General features: G+C 46.6%; 1 protein-coding gene and 1 long non-coding RNA gene across 2 annotated transcripts in view; one reads left to right on the top strand and one right to left on the bottom strand.

The window, feature by feature from the left end:
* MAN2A1 (mannosidase alpha class 2A member 1) overlaps positions 1-5,096 on the bottom strand; it is a 163,067-nt gene extending 157,971 nt beyond the window's left edge. Inside the window, exon 1 of the mRNA XM_055315266.1 lies at positions 4,243-5,096. Within this exon, the coding sequence (XP_055171241.1) occupies positions 4,243-4,377 (135 nt within the window). The 5' untranslated portion in view covers positions 4,378-5,096. The remainder of the gene's footprint in view (positions 1-4,242) is intronic.
* A 248-nt stretch (positions 5,097-5,344) lies between these two features.
* Positions 5,345-24,999, top strand: part of LOC129503269 (uncharacterized) — a 61,956-nt gene continuing 42,301 nt past the window's right edge. The window contains exons 1-2 of the long non-coding RNA XR_008663147.1: positions 5,345-5,525; positions 13,879-14,069. This is a non-coding gene — a long non-coding RNA (uncharacterized LOC129503269). The remainder of the gene's footprint in view (positions 5,526-13,878; positions 14,070-24,999) is intronic.

Raw genomic sequence — 24,999 nt, 5'->3', positions numbered from 1 at the left:
AGAGAGATCATATTTTTCTATGTATCTTAAGATTCTCAGATTGCCGAAAGCAAGAAAAAACAACAGAAAGATTAAAGGCAACTTTTATTAAACATCGACTATGGATTCTTTAAAAAGTAGTAGAAATGGGGCACCCGGTAACAGCTGCCTTCAGCTCAGGTCATGATCCCAGGGTCCGGCTCCCTACTCAGTGGGGAGTCTGCTTCTCCCTCTTCTTCTGCCCCTCCCCCACCTGTATGTTTTCTCTTTTTCTCTAAAATAAATAAATAAAATCTTTAAAAAAAAAAAAAGTAATAGAGATGTGAAGTATTTAAGAATATTTTTATATGTGTTTATTCACAATAAAAGTTAAAATCCAAAAGGCCTGGGTGGCACAGTGCACTAAGCATCGGTCTCTTGATTTTGACGCAGATCAGGATCTGGATCTTGGGGTTTTAAGATCAAACCCAGTGTCAGGCTCTGCACCGGATATGGAGCCTGCTTAAGATTCTCTAATTCTCTCTGCCCCTCCCTGCCTCTGGGAAAAAAAAAAAAAATTCCAAATGTCTCCACATTCCAAAGTCTTTTAATCAAACATCTTCAAGACTATTCTCACTATCTTGCTTGATAATTGTTATCCGGGCTAAGATGAAGCCTGAACTAGACTTTCACATTTTCTATCAAAGTTCCAATCTCTGAAGCCACTTCCAAGAGTTAATAATAATCCCTATGGTCATAGTCTATGCTAAATATTTACAAATTGATCACTTGTTATATAAAACCCAATATACTGTCATTCTCCAGATCCAATCATAAGACATCAGACATCTATTACAACATACAGAGTAAGCAACTTGTGAAATCTGCTTGTAAGAAGTGATGAAGAATTTCAGGACCTTAATGTCTTTCTTTTCATCTACTTGAATTCTTATATCACCTCAAAGCATCTTCAGGGAATTAGGCCCTGGTCAGCCTCTCAACTGCAGTGTAATTTTTATTAATTTTTCTAGCTGAGATTATTAACCCTCAAGTATACACAGAAGCTAACACAGACAAGCCCACCTGTTGCCTCCAAGCCTCACCAGAATTCCTCCCTGGAACAAAGGGTAAAGCTTTCCAAAGACTATGTCAGAGGTAGGCTGTTCCTCCGGGGTGGGAGAAACCAGAGAACCCAGAGTTGGGCCTACTGCCACCCCAGAGTCTGGCCAAGCGGTGAAAAACACAGAACTGGAGGAGGAAAGGAAAAGAATGAAACCCAGAATAACAGCAAATAGATTGCTCTCAAACTAGGATGGTTTTAAAACATAACTTGCTTTAAAATATATATATATATATATATATATATATATATATATCTTGCTTACTAAATAGACCATATACATCACTGAAGGTTCCACATTGACTGAATGAAACTAAAATCCTAACTCCTAAACTGAAATTCTGCAGAAATCAATCCCTTTCTAGATAAATCATTCTACTAGACACCAAAAATAATAATATATAGTGATGGACTGGCTTGCTTCAAATTCACCAAAGAAATGTAATACATTATTGCAAGCTAGTTTTGTAATGTGTGGTGTTCTCATCAAATTAAGGTTTACACGGGATTTAGAAGTAGTGAGAAAATAAAAATCAACTCAAAAGGCTGGATGCTGTGCTGCATAATGGTTTTCATTACAATGTTTAGCTCTAAAGAGAGCAACAAGATGTTCTGGGAGGGGTATAAATCTCAAATGTTAAACGTTTCAGAAAAAGGAGCACATTTGTTAGAGCTTCATAATTTAACTTCCTTAAAAAAAAAATTTTTTTTTTTAAAGTCATATGCTGAGGAATCACAGAGCAACATGCTCTATCTTCTACATCAGATCTTTTCTGCAGGCCAACTGGGACCTAAAAAGTAGGCAAGGAATTATTAGTATAGCATAGTGGCTGAAAGCCTAGACTCCAAAGGCCACCTGTTCAACTCTCAGCTCTTAGTAGTGGGACACTTTGGGCAAGTTAAATATATATATATAATCTGTGCCTCGGTTTCCCCAACTACCGGATGGTGGGGATAGAGTTTGTCCTGTACGACACATAGGTTGCTGTCCGGCATAGGAGTTAGGCTTACAGAGTGTTTACTCTGTCCCATCTGTTTGGGGATTCAGTGTCTCTCCAAAACTCTATCAGCAAAAAAAGTGCTTTCTTCCTGAACCGAAAACGCAGCCCTGAAAAACCTGACAGTGACCACCTTAATTAAGCATAAAAAAGCTCCACCTTCCAAATCCTCTCCCCTCGCCCACAAACCAGAATACAGACCAGAGCCTGCTCTTCCAGCAGCCACTGTCACTTTCCATCAACTGCATTCTGCTCTATGTAGAACTTAAGCCCCTCGAGGAGGACCAAGGCTGAATATTAAAATACTGGAATTAACTTTGCCTACGATTTCCCAGTAACTGAATGAGTCACTCACGTCTTTAGTAACAGTAAAATGTCAAGGTTGCCAGAGAACCCCAGCCCCAGATGTTTGCATAAATCATTTCCAAGTGATCATCACACAAGAGCCAAAGGACATTATTTAAAATAAGCTAACGGCTTAAGTAAAATATATCAGCTTTTTTTTCTTGTAATGAAGAAAATTCTGAAAATGTGATGAGGTGCGGGGGGCAGAGGATCATAGCAAGTTGAGCCACCGAATTATACAACCTATGAATTAGCAGGGCTTAGCATTCCTTTGGGTATGGCTTCCGAGGGCGGTTACCCCATTTTTAACTTCCATTCCCTCTCAGTAACAAGCACTGGGCAAACTCCATAAAGTGAAGCCTTAAAAACATCCCATGGTGCTTACCTCACTGTAGCTTCTGTATCATACTAATAGAGAAGAAAAAGCTTTTAACAATGTTGAGACATGTTTACAACAACATCTGTAATACTTTCCACCTGCGAGGTACTTTGAGGGCTCCGGAGGGGCCACGGGCGTCCACCATGAGGTCATTTTTCACTTTCAGAACTCTGACACAGTTTAGGAGTTTAGTTTGCGTTAAACTGCAACCTTGTGCCCTCGCACATCACGACAGCAAATGGCAAGGAGGCTCTCTGGTCGCTTACATTGCCACCAAAAAAAAAAAAAAAAAAGAAAGAAAGAAAGACCCAGGCAACTTGTGCAGTATGTCTGGATCAAGTGGTGAGACGGAGCCGGTTTGGAGTCCTGCAGGTCCATTCACCCCAGAGGGTGATCACACGGCACCCAGTTTTACGAGGATTTCTGGAGAGCACAGGTCATGATGGGTCAAGGCCCTGACAGCGCATCCTTGCAGACAGAACCGGTGCCTGCTTGAGCAACTTCGTGTACAGGAGAGACCTCGGGCGGGTGGTTCCGCGAGCAGGGAGCGCGCGCCCCAGGGCGCAGGCCGAGCGCCCCGCAGCTTCGGGCCGGGGTATGGCAGCGCCCCGGCAGCGGGCTCCCGGCGGCCGCACAGCAGCCCCGGGCAGCGGCCCCAGCCCCAGCCCCAGCCCGGGCTCTGCCGCGGGGAATAAACTTTGCTTCCTCCTCCAGACCGTGGAGAGAGAGGCGCCGCGGAGCCGACGGGGGTGTGCGGGACCCCGTTTCCGCGGCCGCCCCCGGGGTGGGGGTGGGGGTGGGGGGTCCGGCAGGTGCGCGCCGCCACCCCACGGGCCCCGGGGCGAGCGCGGGCACCGGGGCCACCGCCCCTGGGTAGGAGGAGGTGGAGGGGGGCGGAGGAGGAGGGGGGGCTGGAGGAGGAGGGGGGACGAAGAGGGGAGGAGGGGGGCGGGAGGAGGGAAGAGGGAGAGGAGGAGGAGGAGGGAGAGGGGGAGGAGGAGGAAGGAAGGGGGCTGGAGGAGGGGGACAGGGAGGGAGACGGGGGTTGGAGGAGGAGGAGGGGGAGGAGGAAGAGGAGGCAGGGAGTTTGGAGGAGGAGGAGGAGGAGGGTTGGAGGAGGGGGAGGAAGAGCAGGACGGGGGGAGGAGGACGGGGAGAGAGGAGGAGGGGGTGCGGGGGGAGGAGGAGGAGGGGGAGGAGACCGTGGAGGGAGGAGGACGGGGAGGAGGGGGAGGGAGGGGGAGAGGGGAGGAGGACGAGGAGGAGAGGGCTCCCCCGGGGGGCGGCCCCCGTCGTCCGGGCGCAGCGGAGCGCGGGAGGCGGCGGCTCGGGCCCCCCCTCCGCGCCCCAGGTGGAGCTCTCCGGGCCGGGGCGCGGGGGCGCGGGGGCGCGGCGGGGGCGGCCGGGGCAGCCCACGCCCGGCGGCGGGGCCCGGGGCTCACCTGCGGGAAGGAGCCCTCGCGGCGCGGGCCCTTGGGGTAGTCCAGGTGACCCCGGTCCAGCATCAGGTAGAGCGAGAAGATCACCACGCAGAAGATCGCGCTGCCGAACACGGTGAACTGGCGGCTCAACTTCATGGTTTCCTCGATGGACGCGGGGCCCGGGCACCGTCCTGCGCCCCGGGCGGCTGCGGGTGCGGCTGCGGCTGCGGGTGCCGGTACCGGTGCCGGTGCGGGTGCGGGTGCGGCTCCCCGCGCGCTCGGCCGGGCGGCCCTGGCTGGGCGGGACCGGCCTGCAGCCCCGGGGGGCCCCGCAAACTTGGCCCGGGGAGCGCGGAGGCCGCCGCCCGCACTTCCTGGCGCCGCCGCCCGGACCGGGGCGGCAGGAAAAGTTTTCGGGCGGAGGGCGGGAGGGTCCCCGGCGCGCGGCGGGAGCGGGAGCGGCGGGAGCGGGAGCGGCCGGGACGCGCAACTTAGCGCCGGGACGGCCCGCCCAGGCCCGGCCGGGGTGCGCCGGGCTGCGCCGGGCTGCGCCGGGGCGCGGGGACCTGCGGCTCCGGAGGGACTGCACCCCGCGCCCGCCCCCCGGCGCCCCTGCTCTTCCGCCGGGACCGGCTGCGCGGGGAGGGCGCAGGGGGCGGCGGCGGCGAGCGGCGGAGCAGCGCCCCCGGAGCCGAGCCGAGCCAAGCCAAGCCAAGCCAAGCCAAGCCAAGCCCGCTTCCCGCCCCGCACGCGCGGAGATGGCGGCGGCCGCCGCGGAAGGAAGCGCCGCGTCCCCGGCTCCCGCCCTCCGCCCTCCGCCCGCCGCGCAGGAGGAAGCAGCCGCGGCGAGGCGGCTGCCGGGTCAATGGGCGCCCGCAGCCCCGCAGCCGAGCAGGCGGCTGGCCCCGCCCCCTCCGACGCGTCGGCCGGGGGCGGGGCCTGCGGCGGCCAATCACGGCGCGCCGCTCCTAGGCGCCGCCCCCGGCGCCCCGGCGGGGAGCAGACCTCGGACGGCTTTTGTGCGGCTGCGGCGGCGGCGGCGGCCCCGGGGAGGGAGGGGCATGGGGGATGGGGATGGGGGGGTGGGGGATGGGGGATGGGGGCGGGCCTTCTCCGGCTTCCTTCCCTCCGCCCCCGGCCTGGCGCGCCTGCGGCGGCCTCAGCGGCACCATCGGAGCGCGCGCTCGCGTGCAGTCAGACCCGCCCGCGCTGCCCCCGCGGACCTCCCCACGGCCGCGGCCCCCCCGCCCCGGGCTGCCCGCCCTTCTTGACTGCGCCGAGCAAATGCAGCTGGGCCCGCTCGAGTAAGTCTCCCCTCGCCCGCGGCGCCGCAGCTGTGCCGGGAGAGGGCGCCGGAGAGCCGCTCCGGGAAGCCCGGCTGCGCCTGCTGCTTGCTTGCTGTTAGGCGGCCGGCCGGCGTGCAGGCAGGTGTGGGCAGGTGCGGGCAGGTGTGGGCAGGTGCACCGCGGCGAGCCCGGGCCCAGGTTTCCCTCCTCACCCCTAACGCTGCTGCTCCTGCGGCGGGAGCATCCCCACTCCCCCAGGCTCCCCAGAGGCCAGGTTCATGGAGGTTCCCCAGGGCGGGGCTCCGCAGGTGCTGCTGGGCTGCCCTTCGCTGAGCCCCAGGGAGCCGACTCCCCAGGAGGGTCTGGGAGGGGTTGGGCGGCTCCTCTTGGGGAGCTCCACACACCCCCCCCACCAGCCCTGGGGTTCCTTACTAGGGCAGCTCCTTAGAACCCCTGTTTGTATGTTCTCTAGGGCCGTCTTCCCCCATTCATCCTGTTAGGGCCTATAATCATGTGGTGTAAACCTTTTTATTTCTCTTAAGCTTTACCTGTAAGTCTAAGAGGTAGCCTTGGAAAGATGGGGTTTGGAGTTTGCTTGCATTGGGCCTTTGGCTTGAGCTCAGTGCTGACCTCCTTGCCAAAGGGCGATGAGGCGCAGGCGATTCGTGGCACACAGGCCATTGCCAATTAATCAATTGCTTGTGGCTGATTGTGATCAAGGACCAAATGAAGCATGTGCCTTGCGGGGGCCGAGTGGCAGCCACATTTGACTGTCAACGGCTGTAAGGCGACTCTAAGGACTGCAGCCTGAGATGAGATGGATTCTTTTGAGTTCCTTTGAGTACCTACAAAGAGAAACAAGCACAGACCAACGTGGTGGCATGAGAACCGGAGAGCTTCTGTGACAATTCTAAAAGAGGCTCCTATATACTGCAGATAAAACAACAGCAACAGAGGTCTTTCTGAAGATCAAACACGAAATTTTGATTTTTTTTTTGAGTCACTGAATTACAACTTGAATTCACAGATGTGCCAGGTTTCTCGTGAAAAAGTTCAGGCACTGATGATTCAATAATAGGACTTCGAAAGTCAGGATGGGTTGCACCCAGATGAAACTGGTGATCGTGAACCATTAAGTCACCCTGGGCCTCTCTGTGGTGGAAGCACGCTGCCCTCCAGTGTCTGAGGAGGTGGGCTTCCTCTGCTTGAAGACTTGTGACAATCGCCACCCCACCCCCGGGGGGGGGGGCAGTGCCTTGAGAGGGAATTCACATTCTCTTCAAAACCCAGCACAATCACCCTCTGTTACCACCATACTCTTTTTTTTTTTTTTTTTTGGTTAAGATTTTATTTATTTACTCATGAGAGACACAGGCAGAGGGAGAAGCAGGCTCCATGCAGGGAGCCCAATGTGGAACTCAACCCCAGGACCCCAAGATCACGCCCTGGGCGGAAGGCAGACGCCCAGCCGCTGAGCCACCCGGGCTGCCCGCCACCATACTTTTAACAAGGGTCAGACCTCCGCGTGCTTCTGGGGGATAGGAGCAGACTGTGATGAAGGAAGAACTATTTACACACCAAAACTGATACACAGGCAGAAGAAATAACTTACATACTTTGTTAATAGGAAGGCAGAAACCTGGAGAACACAGCGGCAGTGGCTTCTAAGGGTGTTAGGCCACAGGAGGTTGGAGTAGAACGCTACACTGAGCCAAATTTTTTGTTATGGTATTAATTGTATGTTTTAGCTTGTGCAGCTAGTGGTGGTTCTAATAGCTTACCTGGTTGATTGATGGAAACTTGGACCCGGTTTGTGATGTTGAGGTACCCAAGCTTCCCAGACATGTGGAACAAGGAATCCAAAGATTTGGGGAAATGTTATACTGGATGTGCCATATACTACCTGCTTACCTATCCTCAACTGTATTCCGTCAAAGGCTCAGAGACATTCCCTTCATTGGAAAAACTGAGAAATGAATTAGTGAGAGGAAGACCTGCATCTTTGAAATCTCTGTGGATGTTCCCCTGTGTAGGCCATGTATGTCTATAGAGGATGCCCCACTGGGATGGGCTTCCGAACGTCTCTGGAGATGACGGCACCTGAGAATAGTAGAGGACAGGCAGTACTTAGGCACCAAATGTGACGTGGGAATATTTCCCTTAAAGGGCAGCAAGTGTGTACAGGCAATCCGATGGCCTAGCCCTCAGAGGTCCCTAGGAACAAGAACATAGCCAACCTAATAGAGTACTGCTTGATATTTATAATAGCAAAAGCTCTAAGTCAGGCAGGTAAAACCTAACTTGAGTCAGCAGAGTGGACAATCACAGCCTTTCACTTGGTTTTCAGTTCACAGACCCCGAGCCCCTTGATTGAAGGAGAGTCTCCTTCAGGAAGGACCTTGCACCATTGCTATGATACACATTGTAAATGTTTGTCCAAGCCTCACCCAAAGAGCTGCGCCAGTTACTAGAGTGACAGTACGCGGGAGAAAAGGAAACATGCAGATCTCTTGAAGTTTACTAGACCCTGGATCTGAACTGATGGGAATCCCTAAGAATACAAAACACCACTTTTATGCTATGACCAAAGTTGGAGTTTATCTTGGTCAGTAGTTACATGAGGCCTTAGCTCGTGTCCAAGGCAAAGTCTGTCCTGTTATTTCATTTGATCCACACACCAACTTACTGGTTATTTACTCGGTTCTAAAACTGACAATATCAACACATTAGCTTTTTAACCCATGAAGTGAGGACCATTATGGCAGAAGGAACTAAGTGGGATGCTCCTGGCACTTTTACTGTCTTCCAAGATCATAAACCAGAAATAATACCACAAGAAAAGACCTGAAAGAAGTAGGGATGGTGATAGTATCACATTCCCATCTAACTCACCAGTTTGGCCAGTGCAAAAGTCATATGGATCTTTAAAAAGTGGATTCCTATGAACTTAACCAGGAGGTAATTCCAATTGTGGCTGTCTGGCTGTCCCAGGTGCAGTATTTTTACTGGAATAAATCAACATAGCACCTGGTGCTTAGTATATAGCTACCAAGTTAGCCAATGCAGTCTTCTCCATACTTATCTATAAAAACCAGCCAAAGCAGTTGGCCATTAGCTACCAAAGCCAATGATACTCCTTCACAGCATTACCTCAGGGCCACATCTGTTCTCCTTGATATAGTCTACAGAAATGGCGATCGTCTTGACGTTCCACAAAACATCACACTGGTTCGTTTTGGTTGTTCGTAATGACACCATTATGCTAATTGGACCTGATGAACTGGAAGCAGCAGGTATTTCAGATGCCTTGGTAAGATATCTTTGAACTAGAGGGCAGGAGAATGTAATCACGAGTATGAGATAATAACTCTAAAGTGGTCTTGGCAGGTCCCACACCTTTAGGGTGGGATAAGTTCTAGGATGGTAGAAGCTATAAAGCAAAACAAAAACACTGAGGGATGGATCCAAGCAAATGGTGTAGATTAGAAATGATGAGGTTTGGGAAAAAGGATAACGTGATTGCTGCAGAGACTGGTCATGTGGCTTTGGAAGGAAATGAACAGCCCAGCTGGTGGAAGAGGACTACCCTAAACCCTGGGAAGTCAGAGGCTGGGGAAGGAATCATTAGACCTCTCCTGGCTCTCACATGATGCCTTTGTGATCTTGAATACCCATTCTTTACCTAAATCCTAGACTCTTAGATGTTAGGACTTAGATCCTTAGTGCTTAGACCATAAACTAAGGACTGTTGGCCTTTCAGGTAAATGACCTCCACTTGAGATGACAGAATGAGATGAATCTTCTGGACATTAATGCGGGTCCTCCTCCCCCCCACCCCCACTCCAGCCTGGCTTTATTGTCAGTCCCTTGTGGTCTCTCCCTATCATCTAAGAAAAAAAAAATTTCTCTTGTATGCTTTTTCCAAACCCAGAGCCACTGCTGAATTTAACTGCTGCATCTGTCATTCCCTCCTGACCCTACTGACAAAAACTTAACAGCTTTTCCTTTGGACACTGAAGAATTAAACCTTGACCCCAATGTCAGCAGAATGCCATTGCTTAAGTCACTATAAACGTATTAGCATAATCTAGTTCAACTGGAATAGTCTATACCACAAGGGCTGGGCTGGTTGGCTCTCTTAGCCAGATCGTTGTCTCCAGAAGCAGCTCCAATCAGGGAGTCTGTCCACCACAAGGGACACAAATTGACCCACCTTTGTTGTAACAAATGACACTTACACTCCTAATATAATTTATGCCCCCTGTAGGGTACTCGTGTGGACATCAGACCTCTACTTGCCTGAAAAACATAAACCAGTATAAAATCTCAAATGCAAGTGATTATAGGCAATCATGTTGCCCTGGACTTCCTGCTGGCTGGTCAAGGGAGAGTCAAACGCCAACACCTATTACTGCACTTAGATTAATGAATCAGGAAAGGTAGAAAGAAAGCAGAGTGGCTTTCTCAGGTCAATCTCAACAACATCTGAGATGTACTTAACTGGCTTGGCTCTGGATGGGGAGCCCTTTTGCAATTAATCCTTTGAATTAGCCTAACCATCTTGCTTAGGAGTCCTAGTCCTGGTCACTTTGATCTGCTGTGGTGTAAGATGAATGGAAAGCATTTGGTCCAAGCCCCTACAATCAATGAGTACAATTAATTCGGTAATCTCATGGGTGGCCTGAACTCCTGAAAATAATTCTTACTTCAATACATGAAAGTTCAGGGGTAGAGTTATTGGGATACAGCCCTACCAGCATATGACCGTCCACGTCTTCGCATGAGCCAGACAGGCATATCGGATCAATCCGGGTGGAATGCTCTGCAATTCCTCCGTAACCAAGAGGAGATAAGCTTCTTGTGGGGAGCAGAGTTCTATGAAGCCATTTCTCATCGAGCTCCCTAGTTTCAGTAGAGCATAGCCCTTTCCGTCTTACTCTGCTCCACTTCAACTGTAGCTTCACACTTCTGGGTAAGCCAAGAAACTGCCAGGCTATGGTTTAGATGGCTTCACAGGAACAGATCAACTCATCACTCCTGTCTTTGTCATCAGTTCCTTCCAGTTGAGTATGATCCTGTGGGACCAGAGACATGGGGAGGTGACACCATGTTGATATTATTTTTGCTGTATAAGTACCAAATCTCCTGAATCCAGTTGAGCCTATTGCCATCTTACTGGCTGTACCTCTGGAGGTCTGGTAGGTCTAGTAGCCTCAGTAGTGATCCCTGTGGCCCTGCTAGCTACAGTACTGCTGCTTCAGAGCTGTTCAACCACTCATTGGAAGGGTCATATTTTCCTAACCTGAAGCATGAGGAAAGCCATTCCAATGTAGGGGAAAATACTCATGCAGAAAAACAGGGTGAGCAGAAGCAAGACTTTGACATATTGGGGCGACCAAAGCCTATAGGGTTGGAGCAAGTGGAGAGAGGTTGAAGACACAGGAAAAAGAAGAGTTAAGTGAAGGATCAAGGTGGTGAAGAAGGTACAGTGATGGGGACCAATAGCTCTGGAGGAGAGAAGCACTCTGGACAGGAGGAAGAGCCCCGCGCCCCCCGCCGCCCCAAGGCCAACGAAGTCAGCTCCTCCCTGTCCTTTCCCATCACAGAGCTCCTATGTCTCCTGGCCTCTTACCAGGTCTCTTGACTAATCTTGTCCTACTGTCACTGCTTACCCAGTGCTCTAGGTTTGTGAAAATGTCCATCACATGTTCTTGCCTAAAATCTGCCAGTAGTTTCCTAGCACTTTCAGATCTAATTCTAATCACATCAGTATGAACCCTAAGTTTTTCTGAGTTCTGACCTCTGTCTTTCTATCCAGCCTATCCTCCCACCCGCCCTCTTCCACACACAGTCGCTATGCTAGTCATGCTGAACAACCTGCTTTCTCCCTGTTGAACCAAGAGGACAGGGCTGCTAGGTGTGGTTGTACAGACCATACGTAGAACAGCTCTGAGAGGTGCTGTATGTTCCGCTGATGTTGTCAGTGCGTGTAGTTATTAGAACTATCTTCTGGAAGATGGGAGTACAGTATCTAATTCTACTGAAATTAGTATAATAGGACAATTTCATGGTATATGGAAATAAAGTACCTGGAGAAAGGGCTCAGTTTTACAAAAAACTTGAACAAAGGTGCACCTCAGATCCTTGGCACAATTCTTTATGTCTAGAATGCCATTAGCAGCCCTGTCCACCGGCATACTCCTATTCATTCTGTACAAAGAAGCTCAAACACTCTCTGTCTCTACAAATATTACCAGGTATTTGTTATAACTATTTACTTCATGGTCTGGAAGTATTTGTGTTCTTATCCCTGCTCTGAAATGTCTAGTGTAGTGAGGTGGGTTGTTTTTTGTTTTTTTTTTTTTTAAAGATTTTATTTATTTATTTTAGAGACAGTGTGTGCGACAAAGGGGAGGGGTAGAGGGAAAGGGAGAAAGAGAATCCCAAGCAGACTCCCGGCTGAGCGTGGAGCCCAGCATTGGGACCCTATCTTAGAACCCTGAGACCATGACCTGAACTGAAATCAAGAGTCCAACTGAGTCATCCAGGTGCCCCTAGTGTTGTGTTTTCAATATTTATCTTTATGCATTTTATCTGGCATGAGCACATGGAGGTGTTCTGGATCAGAGGCAGATTTCTTATTACCCCAGAGTAAACAAGAACTGCATGCTCCCCTCTCCCAGCTTGCTCCAGGTATTACCCTAGGGCGATACTATGAAAACCAAGGAAATTTTTTCTACATGAGTGACTGATACCCTATTGACAAGGGACAAGAAGAAGTGATTTTTCATGTGTTTATAAAGGTAAAGGATGCAACTCTTCCTCCTCATCTCAGGAAAGGGTCTCCTGACTCCAGATGTTTCTAAGCTCCAGGGCTTCATTCTTAGTTGGAATTTAAATAACTAGAAAGATAACACTCCAGTCTCCCCAGAAGCTTCAGAACTAGCCTAGGTGCCTATCCCAGGATATAATATTTTGCTTTGGGGAAGATAAGAGAAGTTTCATTCTCCCTCTGGATCAGAGCAATTAGCTCTATCATTAGGAAAACAAACAGCTACAGATCTAATCCTTATGATATGAGGAAATGTGTCTAGGAAAAACTAACATTCTCTATAGTGCACATGTTTCTGTGACTTAAGAGGCTAAATAGAGCTTTTTACACGAACACTTAAACAGAGAAGTTTTATTTTACCATCTGGAAGCTGCACGAGGGCAAGGCTCATATCATAAAAACTCAATCTGGTTCCTTCTCCAGGACACATTAGGAATATTATATGATGTCCCCAAAGCTCCACTTTCCAACCTGCCACACTGGGACAATCATAACAATTTTTCAGCATTTGCTGCAGTATTACAAGAGGTAACAAATGACATGTTAGGAGAGCCTTCCCCAGACACCTTCCATTTTCTCTAGGAAAGAGGAAGAATGGTCGGTCCCATGGAGAAGTGAGTAGAGAACATTTGAAATAGCTATCAGAGGAAGTGGATAATGGAGTCCACGTGGACAATATGGGTAGCATTAATATGTCATGGAGCAAGTCTACAATTTTCTGTCCCTGGTATTGATCCATGGCTTGAGAGCCCAAGGAACATTGACTATGAGGATGATCCACAAGGGGCTTTTGTATCAAGATGCAAGAGCAGTGGCCCTGTGAGAAGTGCTCATGGTAGGAACATATACTGCTTTCCCTACCCAAATAAATACATGCTTGCAGCTGAGGCTTGTTAAATGGGCAATCAATGTAATCTTGAACAGGAATAGAGCGTGGGGTGAGGTTTCTGGAAAGTATAAGGTCTCGCTCCATTCTTACGATGAGAGAGGGTCTATGTCTCTATAAGAGCTTCAGGTTATATTTGGTAAAACGAAAATTGGTCTTTTCCCCTGCTAGCTGCTACTCTTAAGTCTGACCGAACTCTTCGGTTGCCTGAATACATCATATCTGAGATTGAAGTTTGGAAGGGAGTAAGAACTTCAGAAAATTTTATAATGACAGTTGCATAAAACTATAAAGGATGGAGAGTTCAATCATTTTATCTCCCACCTGTTGAGAAAATCAGTCTTCCAAGGGCCCTGACCATCTCTACACTTATTTCTGGGTTTGCCAAGAATGCAAGACTCTGACTACTCCTTAACTTAGGTCCATTTGCAGGGTTGTGTTGGCAGTGAGCATCCAAGTAATATCTTCTCCCAAACAAAGAGCAGGCTTACCAGACACTATAAAAGCAGTAGATTCTCCGAGTTCAGTATACCTTGGTCTGTGACAGATATCCTCTATGTGTATGGTACCCATCTGGGATTTGGGAGACATGGGGAACTAACACCAACATCATGCTTATGCTGCTTTGACATTTTTTTTTGTCTCTAAACCAGGCATCCTGTGTTTGTTGCTGGCATCTGTGAAACGGTGAGAGGACCCAGACCCTTCACAGATCCTGAAACTACGGTCTACCTACGAGAATCATGATGCTGTTGGCCTAATCTTCACCTCCCTATGCTTGTCCTTCTGTGAAAAGAAGATAAGAGAGGGGATGAGTCAAGTAACATAATAAACGTCTGAGAAGGTAAGAAGAAGAACGCCTTTTCTTCATAGGGTTTCTCACTATTTCAGATGATTTATTGACTTGCTTTATGTCTGTCTCTTCCAGTAGAATGCAAGCTCCTAGAAGTCAGGGACCTTTTGATTTATCACTGTATCTTAATGAATAAAGTAGTGTCTAGCAATGTCAAGGCTTAATAAATATTTGTCAAATAAATTAATGATTATTTGGGCCTTGAGCCACTAGTTGGGGTGAATTGGTAGTACTCATAATGGGTTGCTGTGGCTCGTAATAGACGTCTGTTTGCTCATGAACAGCATTTAGAGCTATTCCTCTTGTCTGTGAATCAGCACTGAATCTTTGTGTTCCTATGAGGGTGTGGGTTTTGTTTAGGTCCTTTAAAGGGAATTCCCCCCAAAATAATTTTGCTAATCATCTTAATTACTAAAGGAAGTCCAATATGGGGATAGAAAGAAATGAACTCTGTATCGTGAATGACCATACATACTGGGTGCTTTCCTTGTGCTGCCTCATTTAATTCTTACAACTCTGTGAGGTTAATATATTAATATCTATTTCATAAATAAAGGACATAGATACAGGCAAGTTAAAAAACTTGCTTGAGGATACATAGATACTAAAGGGTACAGCTTATTTTTTCTGGCTTCAAAATTTCTTTTTGATACAACGTTCTGCAGAATTGTGATACTTTATACCTTATGAATAGATTTCCTAAAGTAACATTTAGGATGTGTATTTGTCAGTGTAAACAAATAGAATTTGGGGTGCATATATATAATATATATATTTTTTTTAACAAAGGAAGGTATTTAATAGAGGGTGCTCACAGAAATGAATGGTCAGGATTGGAGAAGTGAGTTATAGACAAAGCTTCCAAGAATCAGTGATTCCAGTACAATACAGAGTTGACCTGTCAGCGGAGCTGTGACTGCTGAGGACTTTAGGAATACAAGTTTTAATAACATAACCCTACAATAGCAGGCAGAGCCAATAAGCTACTGCTGTCCAACTGTCACAACTGCTTATTTTCTTTCAGGGGGCTGAGTAATGGGACGTGGTGCACTGCTTCAGAAGCTGTGTTGGTGTGACTTTAATTATTACAGAAAAAACAGACAAGTGGTCAAGGAGACATCCCAACTTCTCTTATGTTTTCTTAATCTTGCATGGATATATCTGATTGACAGACCTACTTCATAGCTCTAGGTACAAAGAGGTCTAGAAACCGTCATAAGCTTCCAGTCTCTGCCTGTGAAAGACACCATAAGAGGAGGGTGGAATGGACATTAAGTGAGCCAACCTGCAGTACTTACCACGGGCAGTACTGGGAGAAATACAGACACAGATACAGAAATACATGTAAGAAATACACAAAGAGAATGGATGAAGATGTTTAAAACTGACTCTGTCCAGGAAAACCTATTCATATGTAATTATTTATTTTAACTCCAAACTCCTAACATTGAAATCTTTATGGCTCTTGGGGCACCTGGGTAGTTCAGTCCATTAAGCATCTACCTTCAGCTCAGGTCATGATCCCAGGGTCCTGGGATCGAGTCCCTGCATCTGGCTCCCTGCTCAGTGGGGAGTCTGCTTCTCCTCCTTCCCCTTACTCATGCTCTCTTACTCACTCTCTCGCTCACTCTCTCAAATAAATAAAATCTTTAAAAATAAATAAATGAATCTTTATGGCAATGAGTTATCTTGGTGAAAATATCCATGCACATGATAACTAAGGCCAGTAATATATCTTGATGTGCACATATCAGAGAAGGGAAAATTATTTGTGGTACAGGATCATCACTTTCATTTTTTTTTGTAGTCCTTTGTTTGCTAACACTACTATTGGCATGATTTAGGGGAAGAGGAGGCTCATTTCCAGCAGGCCCCAGGTCTTTCTTTGGATTCTCTTTGGCTCTGGTTTCTCGTATGCCAACACGGTACTCAAATCAGAAAGGCTTAACAATTTAGTACTCCAAAGCTTCGAAGACACTTAGCACATCCAAGCATTTTACATGGAAGCCTCAGGGAAGCAAAAAGATTTGCCTGGGATCTCAGGGAGACTGGATTAGAAGCCAAGTTCTCTGGCTTCCTGTCCAAACCTTTATTCATCACAATAAAATCAAGCCTTGGACTGTATGCCTCCTCAACACAGAATGAAAACGTATGTGTGGATGTCTATGTGTGTACGTGAAGAAAGGGAGAGACGGCAAGATTCCATTTACATCAAGTTCAATAACAGGCATAACAGCTGTATTTTTCGTGAAATATACTTGCATGTTAACCATGAAGCAAAGTAAGGAAATATTAACCATCAAAGTCTGGTTAGCAGTGGCCGGCAGGGGGTGGGGGGAGTTGTTACTAGTAAAAAGGCACACGGGAACTTGTGGAGTGATGGCAATGTCTCAGGAGACTCAGTTTTATAGGACTGAAGTTTTGTTTTTGGGGTTTTTTTTTTTTTTTGGCATGCAGTGTAATGTATTTGACTTTCTTGTCTTCAGTAACACTTTGTGTTAGTCCTTCCTGTATATTAGAGCCAGGCTGCGTGCTTTTCATGGATTACTTCCTTTCACTCTCACCAGAACACTCTCAAGGAGGCACTGTTATTATCCCCATTTCATAGATGAGCAAACTGAGATGCAGCCTTCACTAACCTGTCCAGGTCCACACAGTTAGGTAGCAGAGCTGGTATTTGATTCATCTGGCTGCAGTGTCAGCTGCTTAACCATTCTGTAGCATGACCCACGAGAAACTGAGTAACTGAGTAAATTATGGACGTTTCTTTCCATTATTATTTTTGCAATCACAAAAGTTACCATTATGATAACTAGGTTAATAAGAGAAAAAAGCAGGATACAAAATTTTATACACACACACATAGCAATGACATCTCTGTTAAAAGTATGTACACATAGCTGTAAAAGGCCAGAATATAAAACACTGGTAAGATGATGAAAATGTCGGTGCTTTGTCCCCCATCTTCTCTGTTTTCCAAATTTATTTTAAAGTGGCCATATTAAATTTACAATGGGAAAACGTTCTGTAAAATAAACTTCCCATTCACCTGAAACATAAAATTTCATTTCCGCACTCTTCTTTGCTGCAGCTTTGTATAATCTTGAGAAGCCTCTTCTGCTCAACGAGTGACTTCATTACTAAATTGATGGCACCCGATCACTCTAGCTATGCAAATCGCAAACCCACAGCCAGCTGAGGAAAAGGCAGATAAAAGATTACATTAAAAATTAAAGCAACGTGTGGAGATGTGGAGATAATGTGCTTACAATTATTTCTACATATTTAATATTTATGCAATTACAAAGCCAGTCATGACAAATCTTAAATCTTGAGTTCTATTCCTTTTGCCCTCTGGTATTTTTGACCTTGAACTGAGACTGCCAAATCACATATAAAAAATGGCTGTGGGAGAAGCATTTCCTTTGGCCTATAAATGATAAATGCTTTTTTCTTAGAAAGTGATCTCATTTCTTCCAAGCCTTTGTTTATTTTCAATGCCTTGTACTTTTTTTTTTTTTTTTTTTTTTTTTTTACTCTGTTATATTCTGATCACCCTTGAAAGCGCTGGGCTTTCAGTCTTCCACAGTTTGGTGGTGTTGTTTTCTGGTGGTGCTGCTGTGATGTGTTTTTTGTCAGAGGAAATTTACAGGCACATTAGCCTACTTGACAGGCACAATGAGCCACAAGGCTCTCCTAAGGAGCAACTTCCACGTGCCGTGGTGAGGTTTTTCTGCATCTCTCCATCCCACCCTCCCTCTTACGGTTTCCCCCTCCATGATTCAGACACAAATCCCAACCACTTTCGTTTATAAGAATTACCTTGGATCCTGAATTTAACTCTCTGGTTCCTGATCATGGCGTTATATCAGTTCTGTATTAATTAATTCATGTTCCTACAACAATCTGGCTAGTTTGTGGATACAGCCAATGTCCTCTCTTATAGCCATCTAGATATCAAGTAAGGAACAGATGATGGGAACCTTTTTTTTTTTTCTATGATGAGTAGTTGACATAAATTGGAGAAAACAGCATCCAAGGACTATACAAATGAAAAGCAATATAATTAAATTTTATGGAGGGTGTTTAGAGAGAAAATTCTAAAACAATTTTCTCAGTTTGTCATAGAAAAATAGTCGAAAAGAATCAATAAAACTTATTAAAAATTCAAAAATCATAAAATGAGACATGACTGAAAGGGTAAACTATTTTCTTGGCAGATTCCAAATATATTAGAGTATTTCCCTGCAGCCACTGGGGAACTGCCGGCCTGTGCATTTTCAGCTTCGTGTATACTGTATTGCCCCTAGGGAAGTAAATTTGCTAAGACATAGCAGTTCTGGAATATTCAGCCCCTGACTTGATGTTAAGCTATCTCTTCAATTTAACATCTTCCAGGCCTTTTAAGTAATTTTTGCAGGGTGATTTTATTTTGCGATCATTCCTTTTGTCCTTGTTATGTTGGGACCATAAGCGTGTAACTATGTAACCTACAGAGATTACTTAGAACAGTCGGAGGGATGCCTGGCTAGCTCAGTCTGAGGACTGCGTGGCTCTTGATCTTGGGGCCATGAGTTCGAGCTCCACGTGGGTTGTAGAGATTACTTAAGTAAATGTACTTAAAAAGAAAAAAAACAGAATTTACTTAGAACAGTCTCAAGTCACATGTGAATTTCTTGCTTGATTCTCTGCTAAGAAGCAGAGAGGTATTCACCAAACCAATCCATAATATTGGTCTGAGCTGCTGTTTGTTGAGTGAATAAATAAATGAATGAAACTTGCATTATCTGGAAAGTAAGAATAGGTGGTTTCCTGGTGGACTCACTCTTTAGAGAATTAATAAGGAACGTTCTTACTTGGGCCCTGTCTCGGTTCAGGCTGCTGTAACAAAGTACCATGGACCAGGTCGCTCATAAACTGCAGAAATTTATGGCTCACAGACCTGTAGCCTGGAAATCTGAGATCAGGGTGCCCTCAAGGTTGGGTGAGGGCCCCCTTCCAGATGCAGACTTCTTTTTTTTTTTTAGAGAGAGAGAGATTTTATTTATTTATTTATTCATAAGAGACAGAGAGAGAGAGAGAGAGAAGGCAGAGACACAGGCAGAGGGAGAAGCAGGCTCCATGCAGGGAGCCTGACATGGGACTCGAGTCTCCAGGATCATACCCTGGGCTGAAGGCAGTGCTAAACCACTGAGCCACCCTGGCTGCCCCAGATGCAGACTTCTTACTGTGTCTTTGTCGTCACATGGTGGAAGGAGCAGAGGCTCCCTTTTATAAGAGCAGTGGTTCCATTCAGGAGGGCTTTACCCTCCTGACATAAGCACTTCCTAAAGGCCCCACTGCTATTACCATCACTTTTGGGGCCTAGGATTTCAACGTACGAATGATGGGGAGACAGGACCATTCAGGCCATAGTAGGCTCCCTTTCCCTTTTTCTCTTCCTTGGAGCCGTACTCTCCGAATTATTTCAGAATAGCCAACTGCAGCTGTGTTCTCACCTATGCCCTTTATCCCTCCCCATCCTTAAAAGGACAACTGCGACTTCTTGGGTTCTGGTAGCCTGGTGCTCCTTCGCCTGGCTGGTTCCTCAGACTCTCCAGGAGGGAGAGCAGGCCAGAAATTCCTGTCTTTAGAGTGGCTCCTCCTTGGTCTGGTTTTCTGCTATGGTGGGGATTCTTCTTTCTGCTCTTTGCTCCTTTGTAATGGCTGCAAGGATGAGGAGAGGAACCTAGTTTTCCAGGCTGTCAGGATGACTAGAATCAATGCAGCTAGTCCAGAGCTAGGACAAGGGGCACCATTAATCTACATACCATCTAGAAAACACAGAAAATGTCAAGAACAGGAATATTTACCCTCACACAAAGAAAACCAAGGCACAGCCACTGGACTTTTATATATTGCCCATCTAAGGGTCTTCAGAAATAGAATTCATTAATCTAGAGTGACATAAGACTTTTTCCCGAAACAGAAGGCCAATTTAGACAACACTTCAAGGTGTTTTTAAATTCATTTTTTGTTTTATTTTTTAGTTCACAGGGTCATTAAATAATGGATACATTTTAATAAACCATAGAAATCTCTGTCCATATCTAATTCCGTGGAAGATTTTTCTCTCATTTTGACACTGAATAATTTTAACAAAATAATCCTCAAACACCTCTGATGTGCCAAGGAGGCCCAGCTGTAGATGGTGGGTATAGAGCATAATGCATATGTTAAACCTTCGAAGTACAGACTGCATCTCAATGCTGAGAATTCTTCAGACCCTCTAATGAACCCATCCCACTTTTGGTCCCCTCTCATACTTTAGCTGTACTCAAGTGAGCTCTCCAAACTGTAGGTTTCATTCGCCTCCCGGGCATCCTAGGATTAAACCAAAGGCACTGGGTTCTAGCTCCTTTATCCTATACCCGGCCCACTGGATGAGTTTTTATTGGTATGAGTGTTATTCAAGGGTAGAGTTTTATTATCTCCCCAAAGTTCTGAGGACTTTTTTCTTTTGGTAACAGGAGCTCTCCGGAAAGTCAGTGCCCAGGTAGATGAACTGCCAAAAAAAGGAGCCTAAAACATGCAAACATTTGCTAGTCTGGATGTCTGCACTCATAGCTATCTGGGGAACTGCCACAAGATGGATAGAGAGGCAAAATTACTCACTTGGAAGCCTGGCTGTCAAGACAAAATCCAAACCCAGGAGCTTTTCTTCTAAGAACCCCTATGACATTTTATTCTTTAAATAAATCTTTTCTTCCTCTCCTTAGGTGAGAGATTGACATTTTAAGATCAATCATACCTCTGCTTTGCAAGGTTGGTAGACTTAGAACAGGATAAATGGAAATTAAGCAAAATTTCCATTTTTTTGAATAAAAATGCTCAAAATAGGCATTCTAATTCGGTCTAAAAGAGGGATGCTCTTTCTCCCATGGTCATTCTCATTACTGTGGTTATCTCAAGACCTTTTGATGTCAAAATTTCACCCTGTTTTCTCTAAAAGAACCATTCTGAGCACACACCTGCTGTTTGAATAGCGGCAGAAAGCAAGGGAATCTCACGCTATGTTTTTCTGCATCGGAGCCAAGAATGTTTTAATGCTTCTGATGCAGACACAAGGTACCACCTTGCCCAGCCTCTCTCCATCCTGAGATGAGTTTCAGCTGTTACTATAGGCTACCCTTGAATTATTTCCTCCTGTTTCTATTATTCAATAGCCCCTCTTAAAAAAAAAAAAAAAGCATAAGCTCTAGGCCCAATGTGAGGCTTGAACTCATGACCCTGAGATCAAGAATAGCATGCCCTACCGACTGAGCCAGCCAATTAGCTGCTCTCCTTGTTCATAATGGTCTTGTTAGCATTTGACTAGCCTCTCCCCAAACCAGATCTGTTCAGCACTTTTAACTAATTTTAAATGATTTTTTTAAAAATACAGGACTCTCAGTCCACTCAGTCAATACACATTTATGGTGAACCTGTTCTGTCACCAGGCATTAGAGGAGGTGCCGGGTACCGTAGAATTCCAGGGAGCATGGGATAGTCAAAGGAGCCCTAGATAAGTGTTGCAAAGTACCCTGCTGGGACCAGCTTCCCCCTGACTCTGTGTGGGCTGGGCAAGGCCTCCATCACCTGGGGTTCCAGTTTTCTTACATGCAAAATTAGGGGCAGAGCGAGCTACTCCTCCTTCAGATTCCCACATTCTGTTATTGCTGCTGGTTTGGTTAACGCACAGCAGTGGAAACTCAGGGGCCTTGCAAAAGCAAATGCTTTCGTAAGCCTTCCCAAAGGGACCCCATTCTAATCCAAGGAGCCTTTTGGCGGTAAGACAAATCCTTTCAGAGACTCAAGAAGACATTTAAAGGAGAGTTTGGTCAAATATTTGAGCAAACTCAGCATTTCCCCCAAAATGCTTACCTGTTTCCCAGTTGTTTGGTAGTATAAGGGATTGATCTGTAAGCTTGGAGAGTCAGTTAGAATTCCAAACACCATGATCTAATCTCCCAGGATAATAATAAAGCAATAAAAACAAACAATAAGTCCAGATGATTCTGGACTTCCAATATTGACAGTTAACGGGGGCTGTTAAAACTCCCCAATTCTGTGGCATTTCAATGTTTCAACAGTTTTCATAGCCTCTGAGACTATTGCTATTTATTTGTGAGTATTGACGATAAAATGAATGTCTTCTGTTTGCACCATATTGTATTGTTCCTAACTTGCAAGTCACTAGATACTCTTCTAATATCACGTGAGAACTGTTTTTTTTCTTTCTTTTTACGCTAGCGAATGTATTTTATACGATTTTTAAAATGCATTTCAAGTTGCAAAAGAGTATGCAACAGTTCGGTATTGGGACCAGGCAAATTATTTGAAATTCAACATGATTCCCCAACTTCTGATGTTAAAAAAAAAAAAGCAAGGAAAAAAGCAAAAGAAGCCTCATATTGCTCTTTAGATCTCCTCGTTCTACACTTGTGATTAGTTCATTTCAATTTCTTGTATCAAAACAAATAGTAACTTACCATACACCTTTGATCAGAGGGAGAACATTTCCTTGTTTCCATTTCTTAACAACAACAACAAAAAAAAAAAACACATATATATCACATACAATTTTTTTTTAAAAAATGAAGAACAGGTAGTAAGGTATGAATTATATTGAATAGCTCTATTTCCCTGACTTGCTGATAACATTTCATGGCTTTCTCTTCTTTCTTTCCTTCCTCTCACTATAAATATCAGAGCTGATGACTGACTTTTACTGCTGCCTTTCATGCAGACTCCTCCGGCTTGCAAATCAGCTACTGGTTCTGGAAACCTCCCCCATGCCTCTCACCCTTGCTCACATGGTTTCCTAATAATGGGGCAAAGGGGTCACTAAGAACACACAAACATTGTACAGCACACTGATTGGAGTAGTAAAACTTGAAGATTGGATTTCGGACCCATTGCTTCAGCTCATTTCAGTCCCGTTGGTGCGTGGTACAAGGTAGCTACCCACTCGACATTTTGCCTTATTGGGAGGGTGGCAGAGGGCAATCTGGACAGGTGACACAAATGGAGCAGAATAGGACTGTTTGCCACAAAGCCTTTTGGGAGGCGGTGATTCTACTCCTGCTTTCAAACTTTGTTGCTCTTTAAAAAGAACACTTCAAGATACTTTACCTTTCCGAGATGAGTCACCTCCCCTAATAACGGGCCAGGTAACAACCTGCCTCACATATTCCCTGACCTTCTCCGAGAGCTTTACACTCACATCCCATTCCGGGTGATCAAAACTTAGGAAGCAAAGGTAGTGGGTGTATGGTGGGGGGGGCGGGTGTACACACATGTACGCATAACTCTGCCTACCTAAATGCCATGCTGATTCAGCATTTTTGACAACATACTGTGTGCCAGGCACTGTACTAAATATTACACACTCACACACACACACAGTCACTTAACCCAATTTGAGGGAGAAACTATCATCAGCTCCATATTGTAGATAAGAAAGCTGATGAGGGATCCCTGGGTGGCGCAGCGGTTTGGCGCTTGCCTTTGGCCCAGGGCGTGATCCTGGAGACCCGGGATCGAATCCCACGTCAGGCCCCTGGTGCATGGAACCTGCTTCTCCCTCTGCCTATGTCTCTGCCTCTCTCTCTCTCACTGTGTGACTATCATAAATAAATAAAAAATTTTAAAAAAAAAGAAAAAGAAAGCTGATGAGCAGAGACGTCAGGTGTGCCGTGTCCCCAGTCACACAGCACAAGATGCCAGAGCAGGTGCGCTGACCCAGGCACTGCGCTGCTCTGCCCAAAACTCAGATGCTGATGTCACCTAACCCGTTGTGCAACGTATATGTCATCCGAGAACCGTTTTTGCAAACGGTAAGTAAACTTGGATGCTATTGCCAATCTTCTGGATTTTGCGGTAATTTTGTCTTCCCCAAAAATGAAAGCTCCTCAAGGTACAGGTCCTAGAAACCAGCCTTTAATGCTCAGGCTCGTGCTCTGTGCTGGCTGATGTGATAGCACAAGTGGCTACTTAAACGAAATTGATGTAAGCCCCCCCCCACCGGGGCACTCAGCACGTGCCAGAGTGGCTGGTGGCTGCCATGCCAGCCGGCGTGGGCCCTGCACAGCTCCGCCGCCACGGCAGCTGAGCACACACAGAGGAGCAAATGATCCTCGAGCCCCTGCCGGGGAAGGGATGGATCTGTGTGTCCGAGGAAGGACAGTTATCGAGTGCCTGTCCTTGGCTGGGCACCGTGCTGGGGACAAGAGCACGGTGATCGATAGGAATCAATGAAGCAGGTGTGATCTCTGCCCTCCCCGGAACCTGCAGGTCTCCCAGGGCCCGTCACCGGAGGGAACACCGCTGGGCTCAGGGACCTAGGAGGCCTAGAAGGTGCCGCCTGGGCCCCGGGCTGTCGGGAGGAGCCAGGCGAGGCTCTCTGGAGAGAAAGGAATGTGAACCAAGGTCGCGATTGTGAGAAGGCTCATGGGCCTCATACAAGGGGAACAGTGTTCCCGACCGAAGGAACGGCCTGCTTGCAGACGCAGAAGCAGGGGCCAGCGTGCTGTCCGTTAGAGTGCTTACGGAAAGTCAGTAAAATTACTTTCTCCAGCCTGTTTCTCAGAATCAGAGCTTGGATAAAATATTTTTGTTTCTCTTCTCATTTTGACTGACTTATTTTGCACCAGGGTCAGGGAGGCAACAGAGAAGCAAAAAGCGGAGGCTAGTGCAGAGTCGGTGTGCAGGAGCCACAGGCGGCTAGCACCTGCCCCGTCGCACTCAAGTGCTCCAGCGCAGAGGACGTGCACCTGCAGGGCCTCAGAGTTGGGACAAGGATGCAGCAGCCACTGTATGTGGAGGGAACTTGCCGGATGCTGGGCTGGGCACCGTACGGGCCTTATTTAACCCGGTCCTCACCGTAAGCCTAGCTATTTCC

This window comes from Nyctereutes procyonoides, unplaced genomic scaffold, assembly GCF_905146905.1.
Source record: "Nyctereutes procyonoides isolate TBG_1078 unplaced genomic scaffold, NYPRO_anot_genome, whole genome shotgun sequence".
Classification (NCBI taxonomy): Eukaryota; Metazoa; Chordata; class Mammalia; order Carnivora; family Canidae; genus Nyctereutes; species Nyctereutes procyonoides.
This window is presented reverse-complemented; position numbering and strand designations above follow the sequence as displayed.